The following is a 26,027-nucleotide window of genomic DNA, read 5'->3' as shown; positions in this document are numbered from 1 at the left end:
GCAGCAGCCCAGTCCAGGAGGAGTCTGCACCGAAGACCACCAAGACGGAGCAGAAATGGTGGAAGGACAGGAAATGTGGCGTTGGTTCAAGCCAACTGTCTGAAAATGTACTGTACGTAGGGGAGCAGAACCCTGAAGGGCCGAGGGGCCATGGCCACCGACGCCTGTGTGTGTGTTGGCGGCATGACCGCTGTCCGGCGATAATGGAGCTCTCCAAATGCCTCTCGCCTCATTACATCTATGGCGACAGGCATCCTCGCATTCAAACGGCGACCCGGGCCAAAGTTCACCGGCCGATTCCCAGTGAGCGTGTGTGGTGGGACAGAGTGAGGCTCAGAGGGTGAAGGTAGATACTGAAAGGAAGCGTCTGCTTCTGTGGGTCTGTGGGAGGGAGGCGCTGAACCGTCATATGGTCAGAAGTGGCGCAGTTCACCCAGTTTGCTCACTGGCTTCAAATGGTCAGTTCAACAAATGTGTGTTTACCTGATGCAATAGTTGAGTGTGAGCTGCAAAGTTTAACTATATTTGCAGTTCTTCTTAAAATATCATTGGCTGGAAAAGGAAGGAGCAACATTTACTCTTTGTACACTCCAGGTTTTACATATAAATTAGGTTTATGTCTCCCACTTCCTGATTGTCAAAGCTTCTCTGGAACTCCAGCACATACACATTCACATTCAGTAGCATAACTATACTTATTTATCTGAAATAAATAAATGCTGAGGACACACCATGTAATGGAAGTTCAACACTGTCACTGTGTTTTGTCTGTGTTTTCTGTACAAGAACATATTTAATCTTAAAAGGCAGTCGAAAGAAACAGTTGGAGTTTTGATTGAGAAACAACTTTAAACTGAGACTAACTCAATCCTAGTTGTCAAGAAAACTCTAAATACAACCTCTAACAGTTCATGCACTATCCAGAGCAGTGGATAAGAACCTTAAGTAGCTGCAGTTAGGACCAGAGGTTGTTGGTTCAAGTCTTGAGCCCAGAAATGAGTAGTGTAGTGGCTCAGAGAGTTGAGAGGCCCTCAAACACGTAACTAGCGAACACAGAGTAGAGTGGCTGTGCTGGAAATGGAAAGGTTGATGGTTCAAGTCCTGGATATATTAGATGTTTTAAGGCCTTGTTGTCTTACAAATTGTAAATAAAACCTCGAACAGTTAAGCCCAACCAGACTGGTGGCTCACAGGGGTAAGAGGCTACTTCTCTGCTAGGTTGGGTTGATGGTTCAAATCCTGTAATAGTGCTGTATTTTTTAAGGTCTCGTTGTCATGCAAACTGTAAATACAACCTCAAACACTTTACATGAGAATAGAGCAATAGACCAAAGATTAAAAGACTTCTGCCTTGATGTCAGGTTGTGGGTTCCAGTCCTGAGTACCATTACATACCCTTAATGCCTTGTTGTCCATCAAACACTAAACCTCAAACATATTAAACCTAAACTGAGCAGTGGCTCAGGGAGTAAAAAGGCTGCTGTGGGAATCTGAGGTTGTGTGTTCAAGTCTAGTATAATTCAAGCAATTTTTAGGTGCCGCTCTCAAAGTGTAGCTTTAAAAGCGCGCTGAACGTTGCTCCAGGTGTGAAGGGTTCCTCAGTGGTGTACTGGGTAAGACGATGAGCGTAAGTCGCAAGGTGTGCAGACCTCATGATCAAATCCTGGGCGCTGCCGGTTCCTGGACCACACAACAGTCCTGAAGGGACTCCAGGGGGGGCCGTGTCCTCCCTGCGTTTCCAGAGAGGTGGTTGGGAGGGGTTATGACTTGGAAATGTAAACCCAGCTGAAGTTTTGATGAACAAAACCAAAATTTTTAAAGAGGAATGAGAAGAGATGCAGAATCTGAATAAAGTTTTTTTATTATATTATAGCACACAAAATAAAAACAACAAATATAGGAAACCAACATTTCAGGTCGGGTGTCTTACAGAGGACAAAGAAAGGATTCCTTTGGATAACAATTCATACCCTCTCTCCACTTCTCTTGTAGGCAGGTATGTGAATGGTTCATGTTAAGCAACATAACATGAGTGGAGAGAAGGTACCAACATAAGTCACTGAGCTCATCACACTGTACTGAACTTTGTTCACTAAGTAACAAATTCAAAATGGTACTAATTAAATATTTAGTTGTTAACGGAGGCGCATATCACAGTGTGAACCTCCAGTTGGGTTTAAAGCAGACAAACTGCTGGAATATCTTCTTTACAAAATATGCAATATGTACAGTGGCATATACAAGCAACTATTAAAAAGGCAAAAATTAATCTAAGAGGAACCAACTTTAATCAGTTTCAGTGCAAAAATGCTTGTTGAACGTTTTCAACAGGAGCAGGTTTTAGGACAGCACCTGTCAAGGAAGCTGTAGAGGAACCAATTCATTATTGCTGTGCTTTGTGACGGTTGTGAGGGCTGTAGGAAACTAAAGCTTCGTCACCCTGAGGACCAAAAGGAAAATTTAGAGGAAGGACTGTCTGCATGAACTAGTGTGCAGGAAGAAAAGGACATAATAATGGTAAAAGTCTTTCATCTGATCCCATCTGGGCACATCTGTGTAGTCCAACTATTTATATTTCTATATCACTGTTTATTTTTGGCCTGAATGATACATATGATTCAATGTGAGGCCTCATTTAGACCTTAAATTTTAAGCCAACACCTTAACCTAAGAACTGAGTTACCTGTTGGGACAGAGAAACTGTAATGGAGGGTGAAACACGATATCCACATCTGGACTCCTGCTGTCACTGTTTTAACATTCTGCTTTGCTTGCTAATATTCAACCTGTCTCGAGGCTTTTAGGTCCTGACTTCATTCCTTTTGGGGCAGAAGAGCTTAGTTTCATCATGCGTAAGCGTTGACCTCTGACCTCACTGTCCCAGTACCTGTGCAGCGATCTCACTGCACTCTTAACACACGTAAAAACATAGTTTGTCTTATCATAGCCATTAAAATAATTTACATTTTACAAAGAGTCCTGTAAATTCCGTGTTTGTTATTTACATAAAGTAATATGTCAGGCATAATGAGTACTTGCACAAAGTTAGGTCCCTGTGTCTAACTTTGTCACTGTGCCTCTAAGTTGTGTGTATGTTAGATGTCCCTTTGTGTGTCTGTGTATCACTGTCATGGTGTGTTTTCCCCTTCATTCCATGTGTAAAAAACATGCTGCATTCACATATATCTCTCTGTACACTACAGTGGGTATGTGGCTGTTTAGGAGGACATGCCGTTGACCAGACTCCGCAGCTGTCTCACCACAGTCTCTATCAGCTTCTGTTTGTCTCTGTCGTTCTTCCTAAACTGAGAAAAGATGTTGTTCTTCTTACTGGTGTCTTTCATCCTGCAAAGAACAGAAGTGACTGTAAGATGGAGCTGGTGTATTAACCACATCGCACCAGAATGATAATGGAGTGATGCATCAGACCAAGCTGAGAGAAAGCGTGCACAATTCAACCAGTAAGTACTCATGTAGAAGACCGACAATAAGCAGTGAGGATGCTTCACCTACCCTCGGTAGACTCTGAGCAGCAACAGTTAGCAGCAGCAGGAAAATAGCAGAGAGCAGATTTAGGACAGGCTCCAGTAGGTTAAAACACAGGCTGGTATTCTGTTATAACCACTCACTTCTCCAGTAGAGCCAGCGCAGTGGCTGGATTTACTCGCAGGTATTTGGACGTTGGCTGCCCGTAATCTGCTAAATAGGTTGACCAGTCCCACACCATGAACAGGTCCAGCAGCTATGCAACACAGAGAAATACAGACATACAATTGAATTGAACGTGAATTTAATATTTACATATTGGTTAATTGTAAGTCTACGGCTGTGGGGGAAGTGCAGGGGGGCTGCTACATGATCACTGTTTAGTGTGAAGGGCAACATTTACAATGACCCTGTCATGACCCCCGGCTAACCTGATGGAGATGCCCCCCCCCCACTCCACCCATCCACCCACCAACAAACACACATACACACAGAGTGTATGCTAATGTCATAGGGTGAAACAGCTGGGTGTTTGGCTCACGTTGAAAGAAGAGTGAAAGAACAGCTTAGTGATAATAGCATTATTCAGCTCCGACACACAGAGAGCCTTAGAAACAATGCCATTATTCTCACCTGGAGCTAAATGGTGTGCCACGAGCAGGGACGTAGAGGCTGTCATGTCTGACACTCACACAACTCGACAGTTGAGCTAATTAGTTTACCCCGAGCACATGCGGCCGCCGTGAAAGGGTGTGGAGAGGCCAATGAGAACATTATGCTGCCTGTAACATTGGTGAGCGTGAGCATTGGTGGTGGACTGGTGATGGTCTGGGGAGGTCCATACTGTGTGACACAGTAATTATATCTGATATGTTTGAGTACAGAGTAGAAAGGTGTGTGTATTTTCCCCAAAAGGACAGTGTCCCATAAATCATCTACCCTGTGACATTAATGGTTTATTGTGAAACTCCCTGGTTTCACCTTTACACAGAAACAATAAGTCAGGGCGGCTCTCGGAAACTCTAGAAATCCCTCTCTGCTGGGCTCAAGTTAACTTAGGATTTAAAATTAACCAACAAATATCAGTGCATTAACACAACATGGTTAAATACAAATCCTTAAACCTTTTTTTTCCTCAGTCTAAATAGCTAAAAATATCTAAAAAGCAGGTATATATTCAATAGACACAGGGTAGAGGGAAAGTAAAAAGATGACCTCTGGGTAACCTCAGCCCATGGATGCCTCCCAACCCATTTACCTAAGGCTAGGATTAACATGTCACCCGGGCAGGCTGTATAAAAGGGAATACAGATACTTGTCTAATGAGCTGCATCTGAGGAAACTAAGCTCTACTCAAAACAGAGCTACCACTGAAAACATTGGGGTCATGTCCTCTGTATGTCTTCTGGGAATTTTAACTGTTTTTGCAGTGTTTACACACTGACGTTGATTCTTGTTTGTTTGATTTAAGATTCTTTTAAGTAATATTAATTTACCTGATAAAAATTATTTGGTCTTTCCATGTACTTTGTTAAATACTCATAAACAGCATTTTAATTTTAACCACCTGATTCATGATTAACAGATGATGTGAAGCTGTGACCTGGACTGGGTACAGAGCCAAGCCTGCACCTCAGGCTCGGATTAACAGGTCAACGCAGACATAAGTTAATGAGACCCAGCAACACTTTACATACCACGGCTGCTTTAAAATAAAAGTAAGGCAGGTGGGTCTATAGCTGTCCATGTGCTCGTGTAGTGGTTGAAGGGGGGACAAATATCTTTGAGCAGGTGAACTACAGGGCAGGGGAAAGTTGAAAAGGCTAAAAATGGCAACATGGATGGATGTCGTGCCAAAATGCAAGATGTATTTTTGACCTGATAATTTACCATGAGGTAAAGTGCAATAAATGGCAAGTTTAGCTGTCTCCTTTACATGTCAGGGACAGAGGTTACCTGTCGTAGGTCAATAAATGCTAACTGGAGTGTGTCTCCTTGGAAACCAGGTACCGGCTCTGAGCTGGCAAATACTGAGAAGAAACAAGGGGATAGACATGTTTTAAGCATCTATTAAAAACAAAACACATAGAAGACTAAATGATCTTGCTTTATGCTCACATTCACACTGAATGACATCCAAGTTGAATTGCTGAATGGCCCCCATGCTGATTTGTTTGAGGTCCGTGTCCAGCAGCATCTGCATCAGTGATGTGGACAGATGTTTACAGGCTGACATACACGCTGTCTGGGCCACTTTACCCTGCAGGTAGAAAAAAGGTGGACGCAGGCGTGGGGAAGCGGAAAAAAGGAAAGGTGTGGAAAGGTTTAGAAAGGAGAGGAGGGGTGAGCTCATTGGAAGGTGGGATTTTAATAAAAGCACAAAAAGGACGGGAGCAGGAGAAGGAAAAAGGTGGAAGTAAAGAGGTGTAAGACAGATCGTGGGATACAATTAGCAAAAAGAGTCAAAGTTAAATGGTGAAGGAGCAGAAGGAGGGTTTGTGAGCAAAAGATACAAGAATAAAAAATAGATATGGAAGATAAAGAAGAAAAAACAAAAAACATCTATTACACTCTGAATAAACAGAACCACATACAGTATAAACAGCTGCAAACCACAGTTACACAGAGTGAAAAATAGTGGAATTTAGTCACCACCTGTTTATGAGTGAATATATACTCTACACGTAGCACTAGACGTAATACAGTGTTGCATCTGGTCATAATCTCGTTATCATTTTTCAGTCACACAGACAAACAGCCGTGTATCAGCTACCATCTATTCTACGTTAAGTTGACTGAGATCTACAGGTGCAAAAATAACGGAGCGACCTAAACTAAAGGTAAAGGCGATTTTCTGTAGCACGTAACACAGACAAGCAGCCAGTCACCATCTGGAACTATGCCTTTATCCTTTACCTGCCCCAACAAACAGATTTTCTCAAAGTGCCTCTTCAAACATATTAAAACACCTGTATCCATTCTCATCTGGAGTACGCCTAAAAACAACAACTTTACTGACAGACTCACTCTGAAACTCAAACTCAATAATTTTACATACTGATAATAATAATAATAAACTTCCACAGGTGTAAATGAGCTCAGAGCCACTACGGAGGACCACGGGTGTCACAGAAATCCCTCTGTGGTATTTCATTCATTTATATGAATCTGAACAAAATAACTTTGTGAAAATATTAAATTTTAAGTAATAGAATGCACTGAATTAAATTTTGACAGATTAATTCCAACAGATTGATGCTTTCTCCTTTTTTTAATGACATAACCTTCAATATTTTCAATGTTATATAATTGAATGAAATACTTTGAAATTCTTCTCATGACACAGACATCCCAACATGCAGTAGAGACTTCATGCATTGAGCAGCTGTGTGCAGGCTTTTTTCTTTAAAAAAACGAATTTCATGAATGCAGAACACTTCTCAAACTAATAGTATAAAATATACAAGAAAACTTCCACAACTTTTCTGACTCAATGACAGCTGCTACTCTTCCTGACCATTACCAACAAAGAAAGACCTTCTTTATGAAGGGCTTAGTATATCTGGTCAATTACCTGATGAGACGTTAACCAACCAGGTTCGGGTACATTCTCTCGTTACTTCAAGACCAATTAAGCAGATAAAAGGCACTCTATCAAACTATCAAATACACATGAAAGACAACTGAAGGGGAATCATTTCCTTGTGTGGAAAGTGTGAAGAACACTGTAAAATGTTTATTGTACCCAGACCACTTTCACCCATTGTTGTAATTAGAACCCTTGTGCTTTTGTATTGTAGGTACTTCTTTTCTTACACCATTTGTATAGCAAAAAATAAAAAGCCAAATAGTGAAACAAGCAGAAGAAACAAAAGAATAAATTAATTCCACAATTACTGCTGTACTTGTGCGACGCTTCTTGGTTTAGATATAGTCAGACTTACATTGTCCTCAAATGTCCACAGTCAAACATAGGCATGCTTTTCATCAACCATCTGCCGGCAGAATGGCAGCACAGTGTAGTAACAGCCAGGCAAGAATACTCACCGACATCGACGCATGGTCATTGTTGTTATTCTGAGCAGAGACACCCCAAACCAACCAAAAATGGAAGAGGGGGAGGGAAAGAGGGAAAGGACAGGAAAAGAAATGTGGCAACAATAAATGGACAGGAGGAGGAAAATTCAACTAGCGATATCTTGCATGCTCGACAAACCAAAGTAATTAAGGAATTAAGGAGCAAAGGAAACATGTTACAGTGTTGTTTGTGACAGATGTTGTGGGTGGAGAGACCAAAATAACAAAAAAGCAAGACGTCATTCAAGTCATAAGAGACGTTGGATAGGAGAACAGGCAAAAGCACAACTGATAATGGAACTGAACAGGCAGTTGCGTATCTGCACCAAATTAACCTCTTAGATACTTCACACTTCTAAATCGCTGAATATGACTAGCTCAGTTGGGGATAATGTCATGTATGCAAATGCAGCCTATGAGCCTTTATGCAAAGATCACTAACCTAAGAAGCATCAAAAACCCAAATCAAGTACTCAAATTTAGTGGGAGATTGTTCACACATTTTAACAGGAATGGGATGAACACAGCAAAATGGCACAAAACAGCTTGGGATATAAAAGAAAAATATGGAAACTATGGAAATATCACATCCCTATATTCAACAGAAAATCAACACGGCCACAAAAACATTTTATTTTAGGTGAATGTAAAAACCTGAAAGACAACAAAGCACAGTTTCCAGAGAGGGCTGAGGTTAACATACAGAGACAAGACTCACCGGGAGGTGTGTGAAGACCTGGAAAGTAGAACGCAGGAAGTTGATCAGGTCCATGAGGTACCCAGAGGCCCGACCCTCAGACTCAGCCATGCCCCATTCATAGTCTGCCAGTTGGATAAACTCATCAATCTTCTGATTGAGTTTGGTATAAATCTCTCCTTCTGCAGCATGTCGAGCATCCTGGAAAAAAGCTTTTATTAGTCTAAAGACATCAATGTACTTTTGTAATCTATTTCACAAGATCTTTTGTATGTAGCATTCAGCAGGTGCTTCAGAAGAAATACATTAGTGTTGCATCATCCCAATTCGCGGCACCAATTAACTCAACTCCCTGGAAATATGATGTCTTTAGTTTACACCAGAAAAATAAAAACAAAGATGGAGGTATGTACATTCCTGCATTACCTTGAATGTGGATAAGCCATAGAGTCTGGTGGTGTGCACTGTTTCAGGGGAGACGTTAGTGATGTTTGTTATGAATTCCTCCAGATACCTGCAGGCCTGCTCGAGGTGGGTCGTGTTAATGATGATTTGCACCAGCTACAGAGAGAAGGTTTTAGTTTCAAACCCAATGACTTAATCTCTGTATGTACGTGGGTGCAGGGGTGGCGTCCCTACCTCAGTCAGACCAATGTGGGGTTTCTTGATGAGGTTTTGCAAGCAGCCGCTGAGTGTTCTTGTAAGAAGGAGGTTCGTTGATTTTCGCAACATATCATCAATCTCTGTTGAACTGTATATAAAAAAAGACTTTCTGCTTAAAAGGCTCAAGGAGTGCTAGGGTGTGGTGTGGATCTCAACATATTGAAACTGCACATACCTGCGGTGTAGTGACTCTGAAAACTTGAGGCTGGCATAAATGAATTCTTTGACCTGTGTGTAGATCTGAGGGACAGACTGGGACATCGGCAGCTTCTTAGGGAAGTCCTGCTGCTCATAAAAAATTACAAAGAAAAAGGCTTAATGACTGAAACAAACAAAAAAACTCATTACAACTAGTTTTTGAGTTTGTGTTTGTTTAACTTTTTACCTTTTCTACTTCAGCATCATGAAAAGGAAAGCGGCTGACTACCACTTTATACTCTTCCTCCGTCTCTACTGGGATGGGACTGTAATTATCCAACTCAAAGATCTCCCTGTGGGAACCAACACAGGTTCATGCTAATGTGCATCATAGTGACAAGCTTTCATAGACAGCTGATCTAATCAGATCATCCAGAGAGCCTATAACTCTAAAACAATACAAGAGAAATAATGTCAAATGATCTCAGCAAAACCCACCTGAACACCAGAGCCCACTTCTTCAATAGGGTTTCATTGTACTGGTCTCTGACCTCAAAAAGCAGGTCGAACAGTCGATTTACCAGGAAACCATAATCCTGCACACAGACACACAAACACACCAAATCATAAATGCAACCTGTTACATACAAATCTCAGAGATCAACAAAGTTTTGTTCAGGACCCACTTGTAGTGTGTCAGCGAAGATGACTATGAGATTCTTCAGCTCCAGCACCAGGTCTGGATCATTGCAGTAGGACTGTAGAAAAAAGGACCAACATAAGAGTATAAACACAAGCCAGCCACATTATACAGCACATCAATGCAGCACCAGTTTAACGAAAACATCTGGGAACTCTCTCTACATTAACTGAACTGGCACATGGGCTCCTTTGTGTAATGTCTAGGGAAGCTTAGGGTCCAATAAATGTCTGCTAACAACAGCACATGAAGTGCTTGAAAAGAAATGTTGGTGTCCTACGTAAGGAGGGAGGGTCTTCGGCAAAGGTCAGTCAACAGCGACAAAGTCCCTCCGGGTTTTCGGTGTAGAGATTGATTTATGACACTGAATGCGGCACAGTTGAGTCCTTAACGCCGACACAAAGATCCTGGCAGACACGAGCTGGTGTAAATCAACTAAGTAAAAGTGTGGCTGGGCATAAAGCAGTAGCTGCCTGCCTGTTTAATCAACAGCATCATATAGGAACCATGACTAACACACAATAGTGTTACACAAAACCAAACTTTTTAAGTAGTAAATGAGAAAGTGGATTTAGAAACTGACCAATGTTTCCTTTATTAGCTCATGGTTAATTCTATGCATAGTAATTCTGCAGCAGAGTAAAGCTGCCTGCATCCTGGCTCAGAACAGGGGCTACAGCTTAGGGAGGGGGCAGGGCCCTATTCTCTCCTTTCACCCCACGCTGAGTGGCCCATTCTCTGACCTGTTAGCATAATCCTCTGGGTCATTTACAACTGACTGGAGCCCAGTGGTCAGGAATATGCCTTCTTAATCTGCTGTTATTGTTGCAATCTGTCTCTCATTAAGGCCCAAATGGCCTCCTCTTTGGATGCATGCGTATGTGTGTTTTGACCTCTTCTCTTTAGAGTGACATCATTAGTGTGTTTGTGGGTGCACTGACCTCCGCAGTGTTGTGTGTGTATGAGCTAGTGAATAAAGGATAAATAGATCCACAGCAGGCTCTGTTAACTCTATTAACTCCCGGTCAGTCTCCTTCTTATTCACAGGCAACACCCTGCTGGCTGTGTGCATGTGTGTGTGTGTGTGTGTGCATGTGTCCATGCAAATGTTTGAGCGCAGGGCCTACGGAATGCGTCCGGAGCACGGCGATGATCTTGGAAAGGGCCATGTTCCACAGTTCGTCAGTGAAAGCTCTGGTCACCAGCCCCCTCGTGGCATGAAGGATGTGGTCCTCTACAACGAAGAACCTGATGATGCCAACACACACAAACCTTAACTCTTGTATTTATAGCATGTCAGCACTGAAACCAATGGGACAGAGAATGAAACGGGAAAGGTAAACATCTGTGAAAATGGAAAGAATTTCTTACCCTACAATCTGATTGAAGTATCTCCTGTATCCTTCCACCGTTTCATGCTGAACACACAAACACATGTTAACACAATGTTAATTTATAGGCAACAGTTGTCTTTTCTGATTCAATTTTTATCTGAACCACAGCAACACTTCACAACTGCTCTCAATTGTTTCTAAATTCTAAAAGATCACATCAAAGTTACCATGTTTGCTTTTGTCATTTTGTCTCCATCACCAGCTTAAAGCTGCATTATCCACATAAACGGCACATCTTTGCTCACCATGTTAGCCTGTGGCTGCAGTACTAGCCTGGCCTGTTTTTTCCTTTGTTTCCTGTAGTAGTTCTCAAATGTTTCACGATCACCCTGTAACAACAAAGAAACGCAAAAGGTACAGATTGCTGCCGTTGAAGAACAGTGACTTGTCCAATGTCCTTTTTTAAAGGCATTTTTAAAAAAGCTTATTTGAAAAAGCCAACTGTAACCTGGTTATGTATAAGTCAGAGGTGTGGCACATACCAAAACAGTGTAAATGTGTAAACATCTGTAGACAGGTGAGAAGTCCACCAGATCATGAGCGGTTAGAATCTGGAAAACACACAAGAGAGCATCAATACAGGCCTCATACATGAATCAATAACATTACATTGAGCAGGCGCCACATAACAAAGGCCTAAATATAGATTAGCACACAAGGATGCACACAAAGTTTGGAAAATGTTTATTACAGTTACTTAAGTATGTTTCATCACCTCTTCATCGGCTTCCTCCTCCTCCCCCATGTCATCGTCCATCATCAAGCCATTGTGAGTGTGTGTTCGTCCATTGAGGGAATACACAGGCTTTGTGTAGTGTCCCATACTGGCTTGCTTAGCGACAGCACTGTGAAAGGTCCTGTGCTGCTGTGCCTGGAGAGACACCAATATCATCATGGATGAGCTTCAGCCTTTCCATTAAAGCTGAAAAAATATTCTATTCAGTCATACCTGTCTCATGGCAGTCTCTCCAACCTTGTCGGAGTGTTTTCTGATGCTCTCCAAAAAGTCTTTGAGGTCTGACATGGAGATCTCCTTGATCTCTTCTCTCAGTCTAGGTAGATTTTCGGCCATGATCTGGCAAAACCTGTACTGACTGACCCTACAGGAGACACAGGAGAAAATAGTCATTTAAAAGTGGACAATGGCATCATTCCTTAATAATGAAACATCCTTTATAAAGAAACAAGTTATTAGGTTGGACATCAGACTAAAACTAAAGATTGTATAAAATCTGTCTTGAGCAGGTCCTACCTGGGAATATAGACCTTCTCCAGCTGCTCCATGGTTTTCAGCGCAGCATAATATCTGCAGAGACAAAGCTTAAATTAATAAGGCTCATACACTAAATGCAGTGCAGTGTGTTATTTTACCGTCAGTGCCAATGTGATATTATGCACACAAGGCAAGGGTTCAATCTTGGGTCAGTGGGCTGAGCTCAATCATTAGACTGATAGACAGGCAGTGAAGGATCTAATTGGTTGGACAATGAATGTAAAATGTGTTGTCAGAGATCACCCGACTGACAACGGAGCTAAACACTGAACTGGGCATTACCTGGGCATCAGGACACACATGAACAGAAAATACTGTTCATTAGCACAATGCAAACGTCTTCCATGGTGCTCAGTGCAACGACCATGTCATTAGTGGCCAGAGTACATGCCACACGCACACGTCCCACAAGGTGGACAGAACGGTCTAATTGCCTTGGACTGGCCATGGGCTGTGACAGCTCTGCAGTGTGGGGGCTTGTTGTGAACGAGGGCACACTGAGGGTCAATTGTTCTGCCAGTGAATGGCCTCTTCCTTTAGTGCACAGCAATGAACCAGAAAGGGCCATTATTTGCCTGGTGCACTCTTCTCCTCTCTTAATACAAACAAACCTTAATTTTATTGAGTGAAAATGAAGTTTGAGTCAACGTGAAAGAGTTAATGACCAGCCTGTTTTGTGGCTAGTGGTAGTTTAGCTTTTTTTAGTTTAATTTGGATTTAAATTGAGAACATCACTAATAACGGATTTAAAGAGTTTTTTCAGTCATTTTGTTGAGGGTGGCAAATTTCCTAAACTGTTACAGTCCTAAACGATCACTCGCAACGCTGACACCAAGTGGTGGTTTTAATGTTGGCAGTGGACCAGAATGTGAATTAGAATAGTACTATGAATATATGAGTGAGGAATGACACGAATACCTTTTAGATTCCAGTTGCTCCTTCAGTTTACTGTACATTTCTAGCACTGCAAAGACAAAATGATCAGTAGATGTTAGTAGTGTGAATCAGGTAATTTACACTTAAACTTTTCAGCTTAGCTTTGAATCTCAATATCCTAACTTTATGATTAATACAGACAGAATTTTATGATACTAATATTATTAACATTCTGATGTTCGGTCAAACACAGGTGGCTCTACTTGCATTATTAGGCAGGAGACTACATGTTAACTACTAAGTTAACATGCCCAATTTAATATGAAAACCAAGAGGTTTTCACAAACATATGTAAAACTACGGTAACACAGATACTAACAATAGATACACGTGACCGTAACACAAACACAAAAGCAGGCCGGCACCTGGTATGCAGAGCTGGAGCTTCTCTACTGTGGTGGTCATGTTCCTCTGCTGGATCCGACAGCGAATCACCTCTTCTGTCTGAGTGGTCACCTGAGGGGAGGAACCCACAGCGGCAGGTCACTTTGTGTTTAAGCAGCATGTAAGTGTCACCTCCTGGACAGACGTGCACTTACCTCCCTCCCAGCATCTTGTAGCCTGCGATTAGTGTCTGTGACCTGACCCTTTGAAGACAAACACAGACATTAGTCAGCTTAAATTCTTTACTATTGTTTGCTTTATTCAGAAGTTAAACACGTGTGACATTTTCCTATCACCAAATTACAAATGTCTTGCTGTGACAGACACTAATTTGACTTTACTCCTTGACTTTCTTTCATCGAGTCCTTGTATTTCTTGTATATGCTCAGCTGACGTACAGTTGTTAGAATGCACCATTTCAGCCACACATGATGTCACTTATTTGTCCACCTTTTCTGTCTGCTCCCCTTTCCATGCCCTCTCTTTTCCCTTTCTCCCTGGCTCACAGCAGCTGTGCAGCCTTGTAATCAGCTCATCGTCCATGAGGGGGCAAGGACAAAGGCAGGCAAATTCAGATCAACTAGGCAGCGAAGACCTGAACCCGTCGCTGGTGCACTAGGCCTTTCATGTGGTTTAATGGCTTGTGATAGGCTCTTTCTCACAGATTCAGTGACAAACTTCTTGATTGCGGATGGAGATTTTTGAACTCTTTGCTCCTGTCACACGGTTGAGAGCCACGACCCAACTGACCACTCAGGTTTAATGACTGTTCTTTTAAAAGCGAAGCTTTAAACTAAAGACAGAGTACTCTTTTCAGAGCTTCTAGAAAAGAATTATGACTCAAAATCTAAGACTAATCTAAGCAACTTGCCAAGCAAGTACCTTAGCAAGTAATGTGTTTTCCTGCAGTGTGTTTCCCAACACACAGAGCAGCAAAAGTGGCATAAAAATTGCAATGTCTCAATAACTTATGAGACAATCTGTGGCCTGTAGTCGTGTTGACAGTATCACATGCTCACCATCAGTTTCTCTGCATCAGCTCGGACTTTCAGGAGCTCTGTGATGGCATCCACAAAGCCTTGGTGGTGGAAATTGCACATCTTCTCGATCTCACGATCATGATTCCTTATCCGGGCATCCAGCTTTTCCATGAAACGCTTGTGGGCATTGGGTTGGTCATCATAAATGGACCTGAAAGACAAACAAGGTCAGGACAAGAAATGGAATGTTGCAAATCACCCTTTGGTTCTATTTTAAATTCTCCCTCGAAAAACACATACCTAAATTAAACCCCCACTAGGTGTTAATAATAAAATAATAACTGCTCCTAAGGTTATAAGGTTAAATATTCCACTTCATTATTTTTCGCATGCACAATAAGTGATGATACATGTGGTGTTTGTGTACAGTATGTGATGAGCGGTAACAGTGGATTCAACAGTTAAAAAAATTGTAGGTACAAATGCTGACAAAACAGTTCATAAAGCTTGACAGGATATAAAAATAACAACACTTCTTTGCTGTGTCCCCAAGATCCCCAAACTGACTTATGAGCCCATTCCAGTCTGTTTCACCTGGAGAAAGACCTCCACCTAGTGACACTTCACTGAAATGCTTCACTAAATTGTTAAACCCCTGATGTTCATTAATGGACAGAGGTTTGGTTAAGTAATTCTGTTCCTCCAACAAAATAACATAATCCTGGCATTTTGTATGGACCAGACATGCAAGGTAGTTTAGCTAGTTAGATATCTGATTCTGAGTCTCTTTTATTTTATTGCCCTAGGAGTTTCCCAATATCTTTCTATCTACAGTACTCAGTTACGCCCATTACAGTAATAATGCCCAAAATGCTGGGAAGGAGGAGATTTGAAAAAAATATTATTTTTCCCACTAAGCTAAATAAATTTCAATGGCAGTTTTTACTTTTACGCAGAAGATCAACACTAGACATACAAAAGAAAAACATCTCTGTTTCAATGTATCAGTAATTTACAGGAAATTGGGACACATGCAGGTGTATGTCAAATGTATGTGTGGAAAGTACAGCAATAACTAAACATCAGCCACAACCTGTGTTTGGGGAAATGCTGAAATAGTCACTTAAGACACTTGAGACAATTTATGTTGTTGTACGGCATGTCCTAAGAGGAAAAGCAGTTAGGAGGTCATGAGTTTATTATCCTCTAACGCTTGCCTTCTGTACTGTTATCCAGGTGACCTCTATTCTAGTTTATGACAAAATAGAAAAGTAACGCCCTTAAAAAACACTCTTGGCACAGGGCTCACTCACTGTGTTGCAACAAAAAGCCCTTCAGCATTGAGAAAGCATTAACACCAAAAACTATAATTACAAAACTGACATCTAATCAGTTTGATCGTTGCCCGTGACTGTGTGGAGTTCTCATGAGTCTCATGATGCGTCTCCTCATCCACAGTCCAGAGACATGCAGCTAGTTTGACTGGACATTCTAAATTGCCTGTAGGTCCAATTGTGAGAGATTGGTCTGTCTGTCTCCATGCATGGCCCTGTGTTGGACGGGCAACCTTTCCAGGGCATGACCCCGCCTCTCGTCTGATTGACAGCTGGCATAGGTTCCAGCATGCAGAAAGTGGGTAAGCGGTTCTAAGGCTTTGAATCCTTATATCCAGTTTTAAGTCTGCTGCAAAACAAAGAGCAGTCAGGTGTAGGATTTCATGCATCACGATACTAGAGGATACTGGAGATAAAAGCCTAAACACTCCTAACACACATAACCACAATGTTCTGCCAAATAATCCCAGTTGTTTTTGTTGGGACAGACAGGTGGAAGCTTGTTGAGGCTGTACAGGCCATAAAACAACAGACATTGCTGATAGTGCCACTAACTTCTGTTGAAATAATTCAGGAATTATTTGATTTGAATATTCGTTTGGGTCTGTGTGTCCTGTCTGTGATATAACGATTAGAAAATAGAAAGACTGGAGACGGTTTATTCAAACATTGCAAGGCTGGAAAATGTAAATGCATAAAATCAGATATGACTACAATGTCCACTTGAAAAAGTCTAAGTGACTGGCTCTGATGGGCAAATTCTGGCTTTTGTTGTTCAGGCTCTTGTCCATTCTCTCCTGCATCGTGTATCACCTATTCACTTGCTGGGTAAAATGACCTACTGCAGTACAGAAATGTCGCAGGCCAATGGCAAACATTTAAAGTACACATTTTGTCCACACGAGAGCACCACTGCATTGATTTGTAGATGTTTTAAAATATAGAAATTTGAATTTTGAAAAAGACGGTCCAATTCCACCTCCAGTTAAACGAAGGATGACCCTGATTGCTTCACATCACGCCCAAAGCCTTAATAAACTGTCAAACTGTTAATAGGAAAATTTTACCCACGTGTTAACTACCGTTAAGATGTGATAGGTCTGCGGTCACAGGTGCTTCTAACGTCTCTCGCTTGAATCCAGTTTAAAATTCTTTGGAAAAAATATCAGTAACAGAAAAACACTGTGGTGTAGAATGTCGTCCATGCAGATATTTGAAGATACTACAGATAACAGCCTAAACAAATTTCAAAACTGCACACAAGGGCCGATAAACTACACAGACAGTTTAGCGATGCTGGTGTATGAATTTATATGTATGCATTTAAGCTGTTTTTAATAGCTTTATTAAACCAAAATATTAATCTAGCATTCATAATTGAACTTCAGCCCGCTCCCATGCTTGCATTACCTCATTATTGACAAAAGGGTTTGGAGGATATATGGTAATCCAGTGACTAGACAATAGGAAAAAACTATCAGGCCTGATCCAAACACAAGGATTTCTGCCAAACTCCTTATCTTTGGCAACATTTACTTCCTTATTTGACTGCCCAAGATGTCAATCATTAAATTCTAAGCAAAAGGTGCCCAAAGGACTTTCCATGTAACTTATTTACATTCACGGTTACTCACACAGAAATTCATTAAAAATCATCACCATCATCAATCATCACATTTTGCCTTGTCTCTCTCCCATATGTGTGTGTAAACCAGTTGTGTGTTCATAAAACCCCCAAAATTAAAGTTTTCCATTCCATTAATTGAGGAACCACTAAGGGAACATTTTCCCTTTTTACAAAATATCAGTTGTTAAAAAGCAGAATACATAAAAAAAAAGAAAAAAAAGTATCTTAACAAAGCCAGTTAGACACATTAGAAAAATCTAAACTGTAATAAAAATATTAACCTATTTGAATGAAATGGATGGGTTAAAAAGAATAAAATTAAAGACAAACAACCCCAAACAAACTAATCTGCAACAGGAATGTGGAATTTTACCACTCAAATAAATATTAATAATAAAAAAGATATGTAACAAAATGCTCTAATATGATTACACAAACAGACCAATACACTTATTACCACTAATTCACTGCTAGAGAAATCCATCTATCCTCATTTATCTTATTTATTTCAGCTCCCTGATATCAGACTATTGTTAGAATATGCAGATAATATTTATCAGAAAAATATTTTTTAAAGCACAAGCTTGCCTTGGTTTGGTTTTGTCTAGAAAAAAATGTTTCTACATTTATTTCACACAACAACAAAGGTCAGTTCAATGTACTTTACAACAGAAGGTTTAAAGCACATTGAAAGATCAAAACATCATCTTGTCACTTATAAATATCGAATAAATAAAAAAAATACACCCATGTTGTGTCTTGCTGTGTGTGTATCAGGCGGTTTTCTGTTTTTAATACGGAGATAAAACGACCTTCTACACCCATATTGGCACAGTGTTAACTGCAACCCCAAACAACAGTTAGAAGGAAAAAAAAAGATTTGTTGAGCCTAAACATTAACCACGTTTGACATTGACAGAACTGGTAAAGCAGCATGTTCGTCACCTGAATAAAGTCACAGAAGCTGACATTTTAAGTGTCACCTTTCAAATCTGTTTGAGATAATTATCGACACAATATTAAGTGTCAATTATATTCATAGACTATGATCATAAAACCATGAGAATGTTTTTAATGCACTCATAAGTGCTTGATAAAGTACATTTATGTTAGTACATATGTTAAATCCCTTAGCTCAAACCATACTCACACAGACAACACAAGCATTGTCCACTAGATCTCAGTTCTGGTGCTACAACCTGGCCAGCAGTTGCAGGCATTTTGTTAAACAAATTAAGATATCGTTGCTTTCAGACAATTTGAATAAGTCTCAAGTTAACTTAATTGCCAGATGATAAACGTAAAGTAATATTGGCATCTGTTAATCAGACATTCCTGGAGTCACAAAAGTGCAGCATGATGGACGGCAATTCAAAGAACAGCGAGTCCTTAAAATGGAAATTAGGCACGAACTAATGTTATTAGACCTGAGCTGCACCGCATAGAGTGAACACCAGAGCACATGCAACCTGGTCACAAGCAGCTCCGGGCAGGTCAGAAATTAACAGTGTCTGTGCTTCCTTTTTCACTGTTATTAAGAAACAAAAGCAGGTACTTGCTGGGATAAACAGGTCACCATTGTCCTGCTTCCTGATAGACCAGGAAGTTAATGCAGCCAGTTTACAGCGACAAGGTTCTTTATGATATATGTAAAACATCAGTCAGTCTAAGGCCACTGTACAAATGCGAGGCATCGACTATGTTTATAACTAAGGTTTCCTTGAGTATGATCATGCAGCTAATCCTTTCACGTATTTATGTTTTGAAGATGACGTCTGCTGTAATTATTCGTCGCTTTGTCACGTTTTTACAGGTTTACATGAAAACCTCACTGCTGGTGCGTACATGATCCAACATATGCAGCGCAGCACTCAGCTCGTCTCTATGACTTCATCTTTTTATTGACGTGCGTATTAGTCCACAACCAAAAGGAGGTGTCCACAGTCAGCACTATGAGGTAGGAATAAAGTACACAGGAACAAATGACAATTAAAACATTAAAAATTAGGAAGAGGTGGTGTTACTGCTGAAACCAATGTGTACATCCATCGTCCTCATCTCAATAACAATACAATTAATTAAACATAAAAGATGTGAAGGGATTAAGACGATCAGTGAAGCTGTTCACAAAAAAAGTATCATATTTCCTATTATGAACCAATTAGCTACTGTTGCAAGTTCATAATGCAGATGATAATGACAGCCGGAGAACACTGACATTTTATTGAACAATCTGTGTTCCTCATAAATGACTGAGCGAGCTGAGCTGTTACCATCAGGGCGTGCACTCTGATCTACAGCTGTGTCTGGAGGGAAGGTGGATGAAGGTGGAGGCGAACACCATGAACACTGATGGTCCATCCCAAAGTCACTGATTGTGGCTAGCTTACTAGCTGCCTGCCCCAGCATACACAACACAGGGCAGCCAAGCAATTCAACGCCCACTTTGTTATTACCGTTATCATGACGTTATTTGCACATCACTGAATAACGGAAAACCACTAGTCTTAAAATCCGACCCCTGCCGAAGAACTGCCCCCAGATGATGACATTTAACGTTAGCCCCGGTCAGGTGCCTGACATCGGGGTGTAAAGTCCCACAGCCACACCCACAAATGCTGTTTACATTCTTGGCAGGTCCCCATTTGCACATCAACACGCAAAATCTGTCAATGGCACACAAACGTGCGCCTGCAAGGACTCCACTGGCTCCAACACTGGTTAGCCTGCTAGCTTGAACGCCAGCTAGGCTGACGCCAGCCAGCGCTAGCCTACGTTACCGGACAGAGCCGCTCGCCGGTGGCTAAGTTAGCCGAGGTAGCTCGCGAACAAAAGGTCTGTTAATGTCGCGCGTGCGACCGCGCACGGACGCCCTGCGGCTTTCGTGCGCTCGCTAAGAAACCGCGCGCTCTTACCGAAGAGTGGGACCGACACACGCCGTGTCCGTGCTCTCAATTTCCTGTAAAATGCGCTCGTGCTCCGTTATGCACTCCAGGGTTCCATTCTCCGCCATGATTGTTGTGTGTGTACTATGCTATGGCTGCGACTGCATCCACAGCGGGAGGACAGGTCAATGCGGGGTCCGGCCTGCAGGGGGCGCACCATAGCCGTGGTGAGTTCACGGGCAGCGGCTTTGTTTCCTCACATCCTGTCCCTTACAGTATATTTGGCCACATCATCAGACCTTTACCAACATGAAAAACTACGCCTGTTGTTCACAGATGTTGAAGATTATTAAACTGTAGATTTTATACTAATAGAATGCATAGATAGATTTCCTGTTTTGACCTTTAAACACTACACAGAGTATATTATACTTCATAAATACATCTATTTGGTATTTTTAGCTGAATAGAAAATCTGATAGCGCATAAACATTTTTCAACATTGATTAGCATTTTATTTGCCTGCTTAATACAAGAAAAGGCTAAGTACCTTAAGGTGGTTCCCAGGGGCAGGTCCACCGACTCTAGCTCTGCACAAATACGTCCGAAAGCTTTCTCCTCTTCTTGGTTCTCCTCTTCACTTTGACTGGGAGGGTCAGGTAACGAAGCGTGCACCCTGTTATTAGCCATGTCCCTCTTTACATCCAAAGAATAAGGAGTAGATCTCTGCATGCGTGGGCACAGTAAGACTGCACAATATCTGTGCGCGTGTGTCTGCACAGTGAATTCCAGGGCACCTGCTACGGTCAGCACAAAAAGAGGGTGCAACAGGAAAAAGGGACCTTGTGATTTACTGGACTTTGAAATCAACACTTCTAACTTCAGCTGCTCCCTGTGTTAACGTCAGTGTCAACTGCTGTAAACCTGATTATAACCTATAACCAAGTTTTAAAGAAAATTACGGCAATTTAGGAAATATTTATATAACCTTTGGCCAAGCTGTGTGTGAGGTGTTTAACACTTCAATTCATCACCGCACTCATATATGTCATGGAAACACAACTTATATAAAAATGTATCTGTTTGAGCCTAATACTGTGTGCAATAAAGAAGGTGCTGTTTTGAAGAAGTCAGTGTTTAGAGGAAGAGAGTAGCTGCATTATGCAACTTGTACCATGTCAGAGTGAGAAGAGGCCGATTACACTCCTGCAGGGTCAGTTTGTAGATGGTGGCAGATCTGACAGGTTTGGCCTTGACCTTGTGACCTTTTGTCAGCAGGACAGACAGACATTGCTCGTCCGTCTCCAGTGTCAAGCAGCCACAAGGACAAGAAGCAAAATAATGATGAAAAGTAAAACCACACTGGACTTAAAGCTGTGTTTATCTGACAGTTTTGTTTCACAGAGTGATATAAAGGGGAATTATTTAGTGTTTTCCTTCAGTGTGAACATGAAACATGAACGACCTCCTTCCATAACAGAAGTAGATCTGTTAAAAATCCCATCTAGCTAAATTCCAGCACAACTGCAAATAGTCTGAGCATTATATTAAACACAGGAATCTTGGTTTTGCTTCTGATAAGATCAGAAGGACTGGAAGTGAAAAATTAGAGCATTACAAAGTTTGTTAACTACTAAGAAGCAAGCACTGCTATAAATTTCTATGGTCTGAATTGAAAATACTGTGTGAGACTTGATTTGAATATATTTGCTCGGACAGTAAATTCTGATCAGTGAGTGAAATAATAAAAGAAGAATAACCACTTGAAACGATATGTATTAAATGTCTGTGAGTTAGATAAAAATGCCTAATTTGCAAGGGAAGTTGAATGATTTGAATGCAACTGAGCACTCAGTGACTTTACCATCACATTATTAAACCTGGACACACCAATTCAATCTAATGCAGCAAATCCACCGTGTATTATAATTTCTCAGGTTTTAATACTGTAATAAGTAACTTATTGCAGTAAGTGAGCAACTTGAGAGGTGTGGCTCCAAGTAAACTGTGCCACAGAGAGGTTAAGGTATTTTCTGAAAGTAATTCTGAGTTAGGCAGCAAGCCTTGACCAGCTTACACAACCACTTTCTATTTCCTGCTATTCTTCTCAAAATGGATTGGCCCATTAGGAGTGTGGACGTAGTGGCTGACAATAAGCTTCTTACAAAAGCCCTGACTATGAGTTTCCTTATTACCACCAAAAACAAGAAGTGGGATGCGCGCGCGCACACACACACACACTCACACACACACACACACACACACACACACACACACACACACACACACACACACACACACACACACACACACACACACACACACACACACACACACACACACACACACACAGGAAGTGTGTCAGGAACAGACTCAGATTGCTTTGCTTGATGCAACACAATGGGTGAAATAGAGGTGGGACTGTGGGGATCTGTAAAGATAAGTGTAAAAAAACAGCTTTTACTGTCTCTAAACGACTGAACAACTATTCATTATGACAGATTTGTGATTTAGACCTTCTTCATCCTCGTCTTTCTGTCCTGAACAAGCATACAGTACATGCATACTCATTGTGTAAGTGTCATTGCCACTGTGTCCGAGCTGCATAAGCAAACGCCAACACAAACACAAACACGCTCTGTTTGTGACAGTCAAATGCAGCTGCTGAGATTTTCAAACCAACTCAAACATCACTTGAATTAATTGCAAGGAAACACATTTGACTCAGTCACTAAAGTCTGTATTAGTGTTATATCACAGTATAGAGGGGGGTGATTTCAAAGAGGAGAGAAAACAGGAAGACAGGGGAGCGGATGCGTGTGTGCAGTGGTATCATGGTTCAGGCCTTAGGTGTCCACTTGGACATCCTGTCCTTTAACTCTGAACAAGTAAATGTTCCCGTCTTGCTCATTAGTGGCTGAATCACTCGGATTGTCCTTCTCTGGAAAACTGACACCAACAAGAATCCATAAAGCAAACAAAGATTTGGAAAAGCTTTACTCAATAGCTACAAATACATGAATACTAAAACTTATCCGTCACATTACATTGTCCTTTTATGAACATCTTTGTTAAGTGAACTCATCCAAAAGAAGAAGAAAAACACATAAAGTGAAACATTTGAGTCAAATGTTTTCAGTATCCAACATCATTTTTCTCAGTATGGTCCGGAGAAAAGACTGATGTTTAATCCACACTTTGTGCATGTGTCCTGTTTGACAGAGGATACGCTGATCAGAGGCGTGAGGCTCCGCTGTGGACTGTCACTGGGCCTATTCTTCTCGCTGCGTGTTCTTCCTTTCCACGCTCTGCCAGCTTCCTGCCAGCTTCCCGACTCTGTCTGAAGCGCAGGCTGCCATATGACTGCTGACCTCTATTGTAAGTTACACCCTAAACAAATAACACTAAAGGACATCCTGAAATGGGGACAGTCGAGCGCTGCAGCCGTGGGCCGTCCAGATGTTTCAGAAAAGGCCATTTTAAATCTCAGCGTGACCTTTTGGCAAATGCATGGGATGAGTTGGATCTCCATCAGACTAACAACCAAAAACATAATATTTAGTCTATGTGTTGTGTTGCTAATGAGTCATTTCCTGACACAGACATTAACATGTAGATGTATGATTTTTAAACCTAAGCTTTTGAGACGTTACATTTGATGTATGATTTCTCAGATTGGATGTGATCTGATCTATGAACCAGGAGAAGTCATGGGGTGAAAATCTGATTACATTAAAAATGTGTTAGCATTAACAACGAGCAGCTGATAATGAAGTAGCAGTTATGAATCTTGACCTGCAGAGGGAGCCATAGAGAACAAGTAGACGCCACTGACCTGAGTTCTCCTCAGGCTGAAGTATGCACATTAAACTACCCCACTGGGAAAATAATGTATTTTAAACAACAATGATTGTGATGTACATGAGTACATGAATCTGAGTAAAATAATATATTTATTTGTGAACTGTAGTGGACTAAAATTGAACTATTCTATATTATATTCTACTCTAATGACGGTTATACTCATATATTCTACAGTGAATAAATTAAAATGTGCTGCGGGACTTTTTATTGGATGTTTTGCACAATCACCAGCCCAGTTCATTCAAATTAGGACTCACACAATGTAATAATAAAAGAAAGCACCACAACGTCTTCATTTGTGTGAAAAATGATGCAGTTCCTTTGGAAGAGACCTGCCTTTGTTCTGTTGGAGCTAATGCATGTGGGCTTGTCGGCCTCTCTGAGCACCCTCCTGACACACACTCAAACGCAGCACATGCGCGATTACTGCTCAGCAGACATAAACCTCTCAGAGCCCGTCAGCTCTCTGTGGTGTCTCCTTCAAGTGGACGGGTTTCACTGAGAACCAGGAGGAATGTTAACAAGTGGACAAACACGTCCTCAACCTTTGGACATTTGTCTCTGTCCTTATTTGCGTTTCTGTTACATCCTGTAATTCATATTGTGACAGGCGATTTTATAGTTAATTAGTCTCTTAGTTATAACTTATTTGGCAATATGGGAGTTCATCCTCTATGTTTTATACCATCCATCCATCCATCCATCCGTCCATCCATCCATCCATCCATCCATCCATCCATCCATCCATCCATCCATCCATCCATCCATCCATGACACATTCAACCATTGTTGCTCGTTTTTACTTAATCCTGATAATCATGACATTAACCTACGTATTTTGAAATAATCTGGAAACATGTTGCCTGTGTCTCAACTAATAAGATTACTGTAAATTTTAATTTCCAAACTACAGTTAGTTTTTTTTTCTGTGAAAATAGAAAATCTATTCATTGTCTTTTTGTCAGACAAATATAAAGTTTTAACAAGAAAGGTCGCACATTTTCTAAAGTTTTTGTATAGTTTCTACTCATCTTGTGCCATGTGATGTTCAGACTGTACAAATTTTATTCATTCTCTTTTCTCATTGATTGTTTCTTTTGCAAAATACTTATACTTATATTAAAATGATGTAATTTGTAAATTGCAATAGAAAGTTGGGATGTATTGAACAGGAAGGGTTTATATAACACCCTGGCCAATTAGAAATAACAGTATTTAAATGTAGAAATGGCCAAAGTGACAACAGGTGGTGCTGAGTGCACACACACACACACACACACACACGCACGCACGCACACACACACACACACGCACGCACGCACGCACGCACGCACGCACGCACGCACGCACGCACGCACGCACGCACGCACGCACGCACGCACACACACACACACCCTCCTGTTTGTAAGTACATGGATACCAGTGTTGTCTGTCTGTCATTATTGTGAAATAGCGTAAGTGTTCATGTAGAATGGGGAAGTGAAAGACACACACACACACGAGCGCGGTGTTCAGTAAAGCAGTGCAGCCCCCCGCCCTGCAGACACATGTGTGGTCTTAGATAGCTTGTTGTTGTTGAACAGGGGAAC

General features: G+C 41.2%; 1 protein-coding gene across 7 annotated transcripts; it reads right to left on the bottom strand.

Annotated features, from left to right (window-relative positions):
• Positions 1-1,843: 1,843 nt before the first annotated feature.
• On the bottom strand, positions 1,844-21,331 carry exoc6 (exocyst complex component 6). 7 transcript variants are annotated; one of them, XM_029134341.3, is made up of 25 exons: positions 21,125-21,331; positions 14,768-14,939; positions 13,904-13,951; positions 13,730-13,820; positions 13,347-13,392; positions 12,408-12,461; positions 12,105-12,255; positions 11,871-12,026; positions 11,638-11,706; positions 11,401-11,484; positions 11,133-11,179; positions 10,889-11,009; positions 9,748-9,819; positions 9,560-9,657; positions 9,309-9,414; positions 9,099-9,208; positions 8,900-9,011; positions 8,687-8,821; positions 8,282-8,461; positions 7,534-7,563; positions 5,605-5,746; positions 5,443-5,516; positions 3,630-3,742; positions 3,514-3,525; positions 1,844-3,345 (listed from the first exon to the last, which is right to left on the bottom strand). In XM_029134341.3, the coding sequence occupies exons 1-25, from the start codon at positions 21,304-21,306 to the stop codon at positions 3,219-3,221; spliced, it is 2,532 nt and encodes an 843-aa protein (XP_028990174.1). In that variant the 5' UTR covers positions 21,307-21,331; the 3' UTR covers positions 1,844-3,218. The 7 variants fall into 7 exon arrangements, with proteins under 7 accessions (XP_028990174.1, XP_028990178.1, XP_028990176.1 ...); XM_029134345.3 differs by lacking the exon at positions 21,125-21,331 and adding an exon at positions 20,605-20,762; XM_029134343.3 differs by lacking the exon at positions 7,534-7,563.
• Positions 21,332-26,027: the final 4,696 nt, after the last annotated feature.

This window comes from Betta splendens, chromosome 19 (genome assembly GCF_900634795.4).
Source record: "Betta splendens chromosome 19, fBetSpl5.4, whole genome shotgun sequence".
NCBI lineage: Eukaryota > Metazoa > Chordata > Actinopteri > Anabantiformes > Osphronemidae > Betta > Betta splendens.
The sequence above is the reverse complement of the archived record's forward strand: the minus strand, read 5'-3'. Positions and strand labels throughout refer to the sequence as shown.

What these genes read in the sequence shown, in the direction of transcription:
- exoc6 (XM_029134341.3), bottom strand. Translation starts at nt 21,306, where the DNA reads ATGCAGAGATCTACTCCTTATTCTTTGGATGTAAAGAGGGACATGGCT. An exon ending in TACAAGATGCTGGGAGGGAG is followed by an intron (nt 13,821 to 13,903) that starts GTAAGTGCACGT and finishes TCCTCCCCTCAG; the next exon opens with GTGACCACTCAGACAGAAGA. An exon ending in TGCAGCCACAGGCTAACATG is followed by an intron (nt 11,180 to 11,400) that starts GTGAGCAAAGAT and finishes TTGTGTGTTCAG; the next exon opens with CATGAAACGGTGGAAGGATA.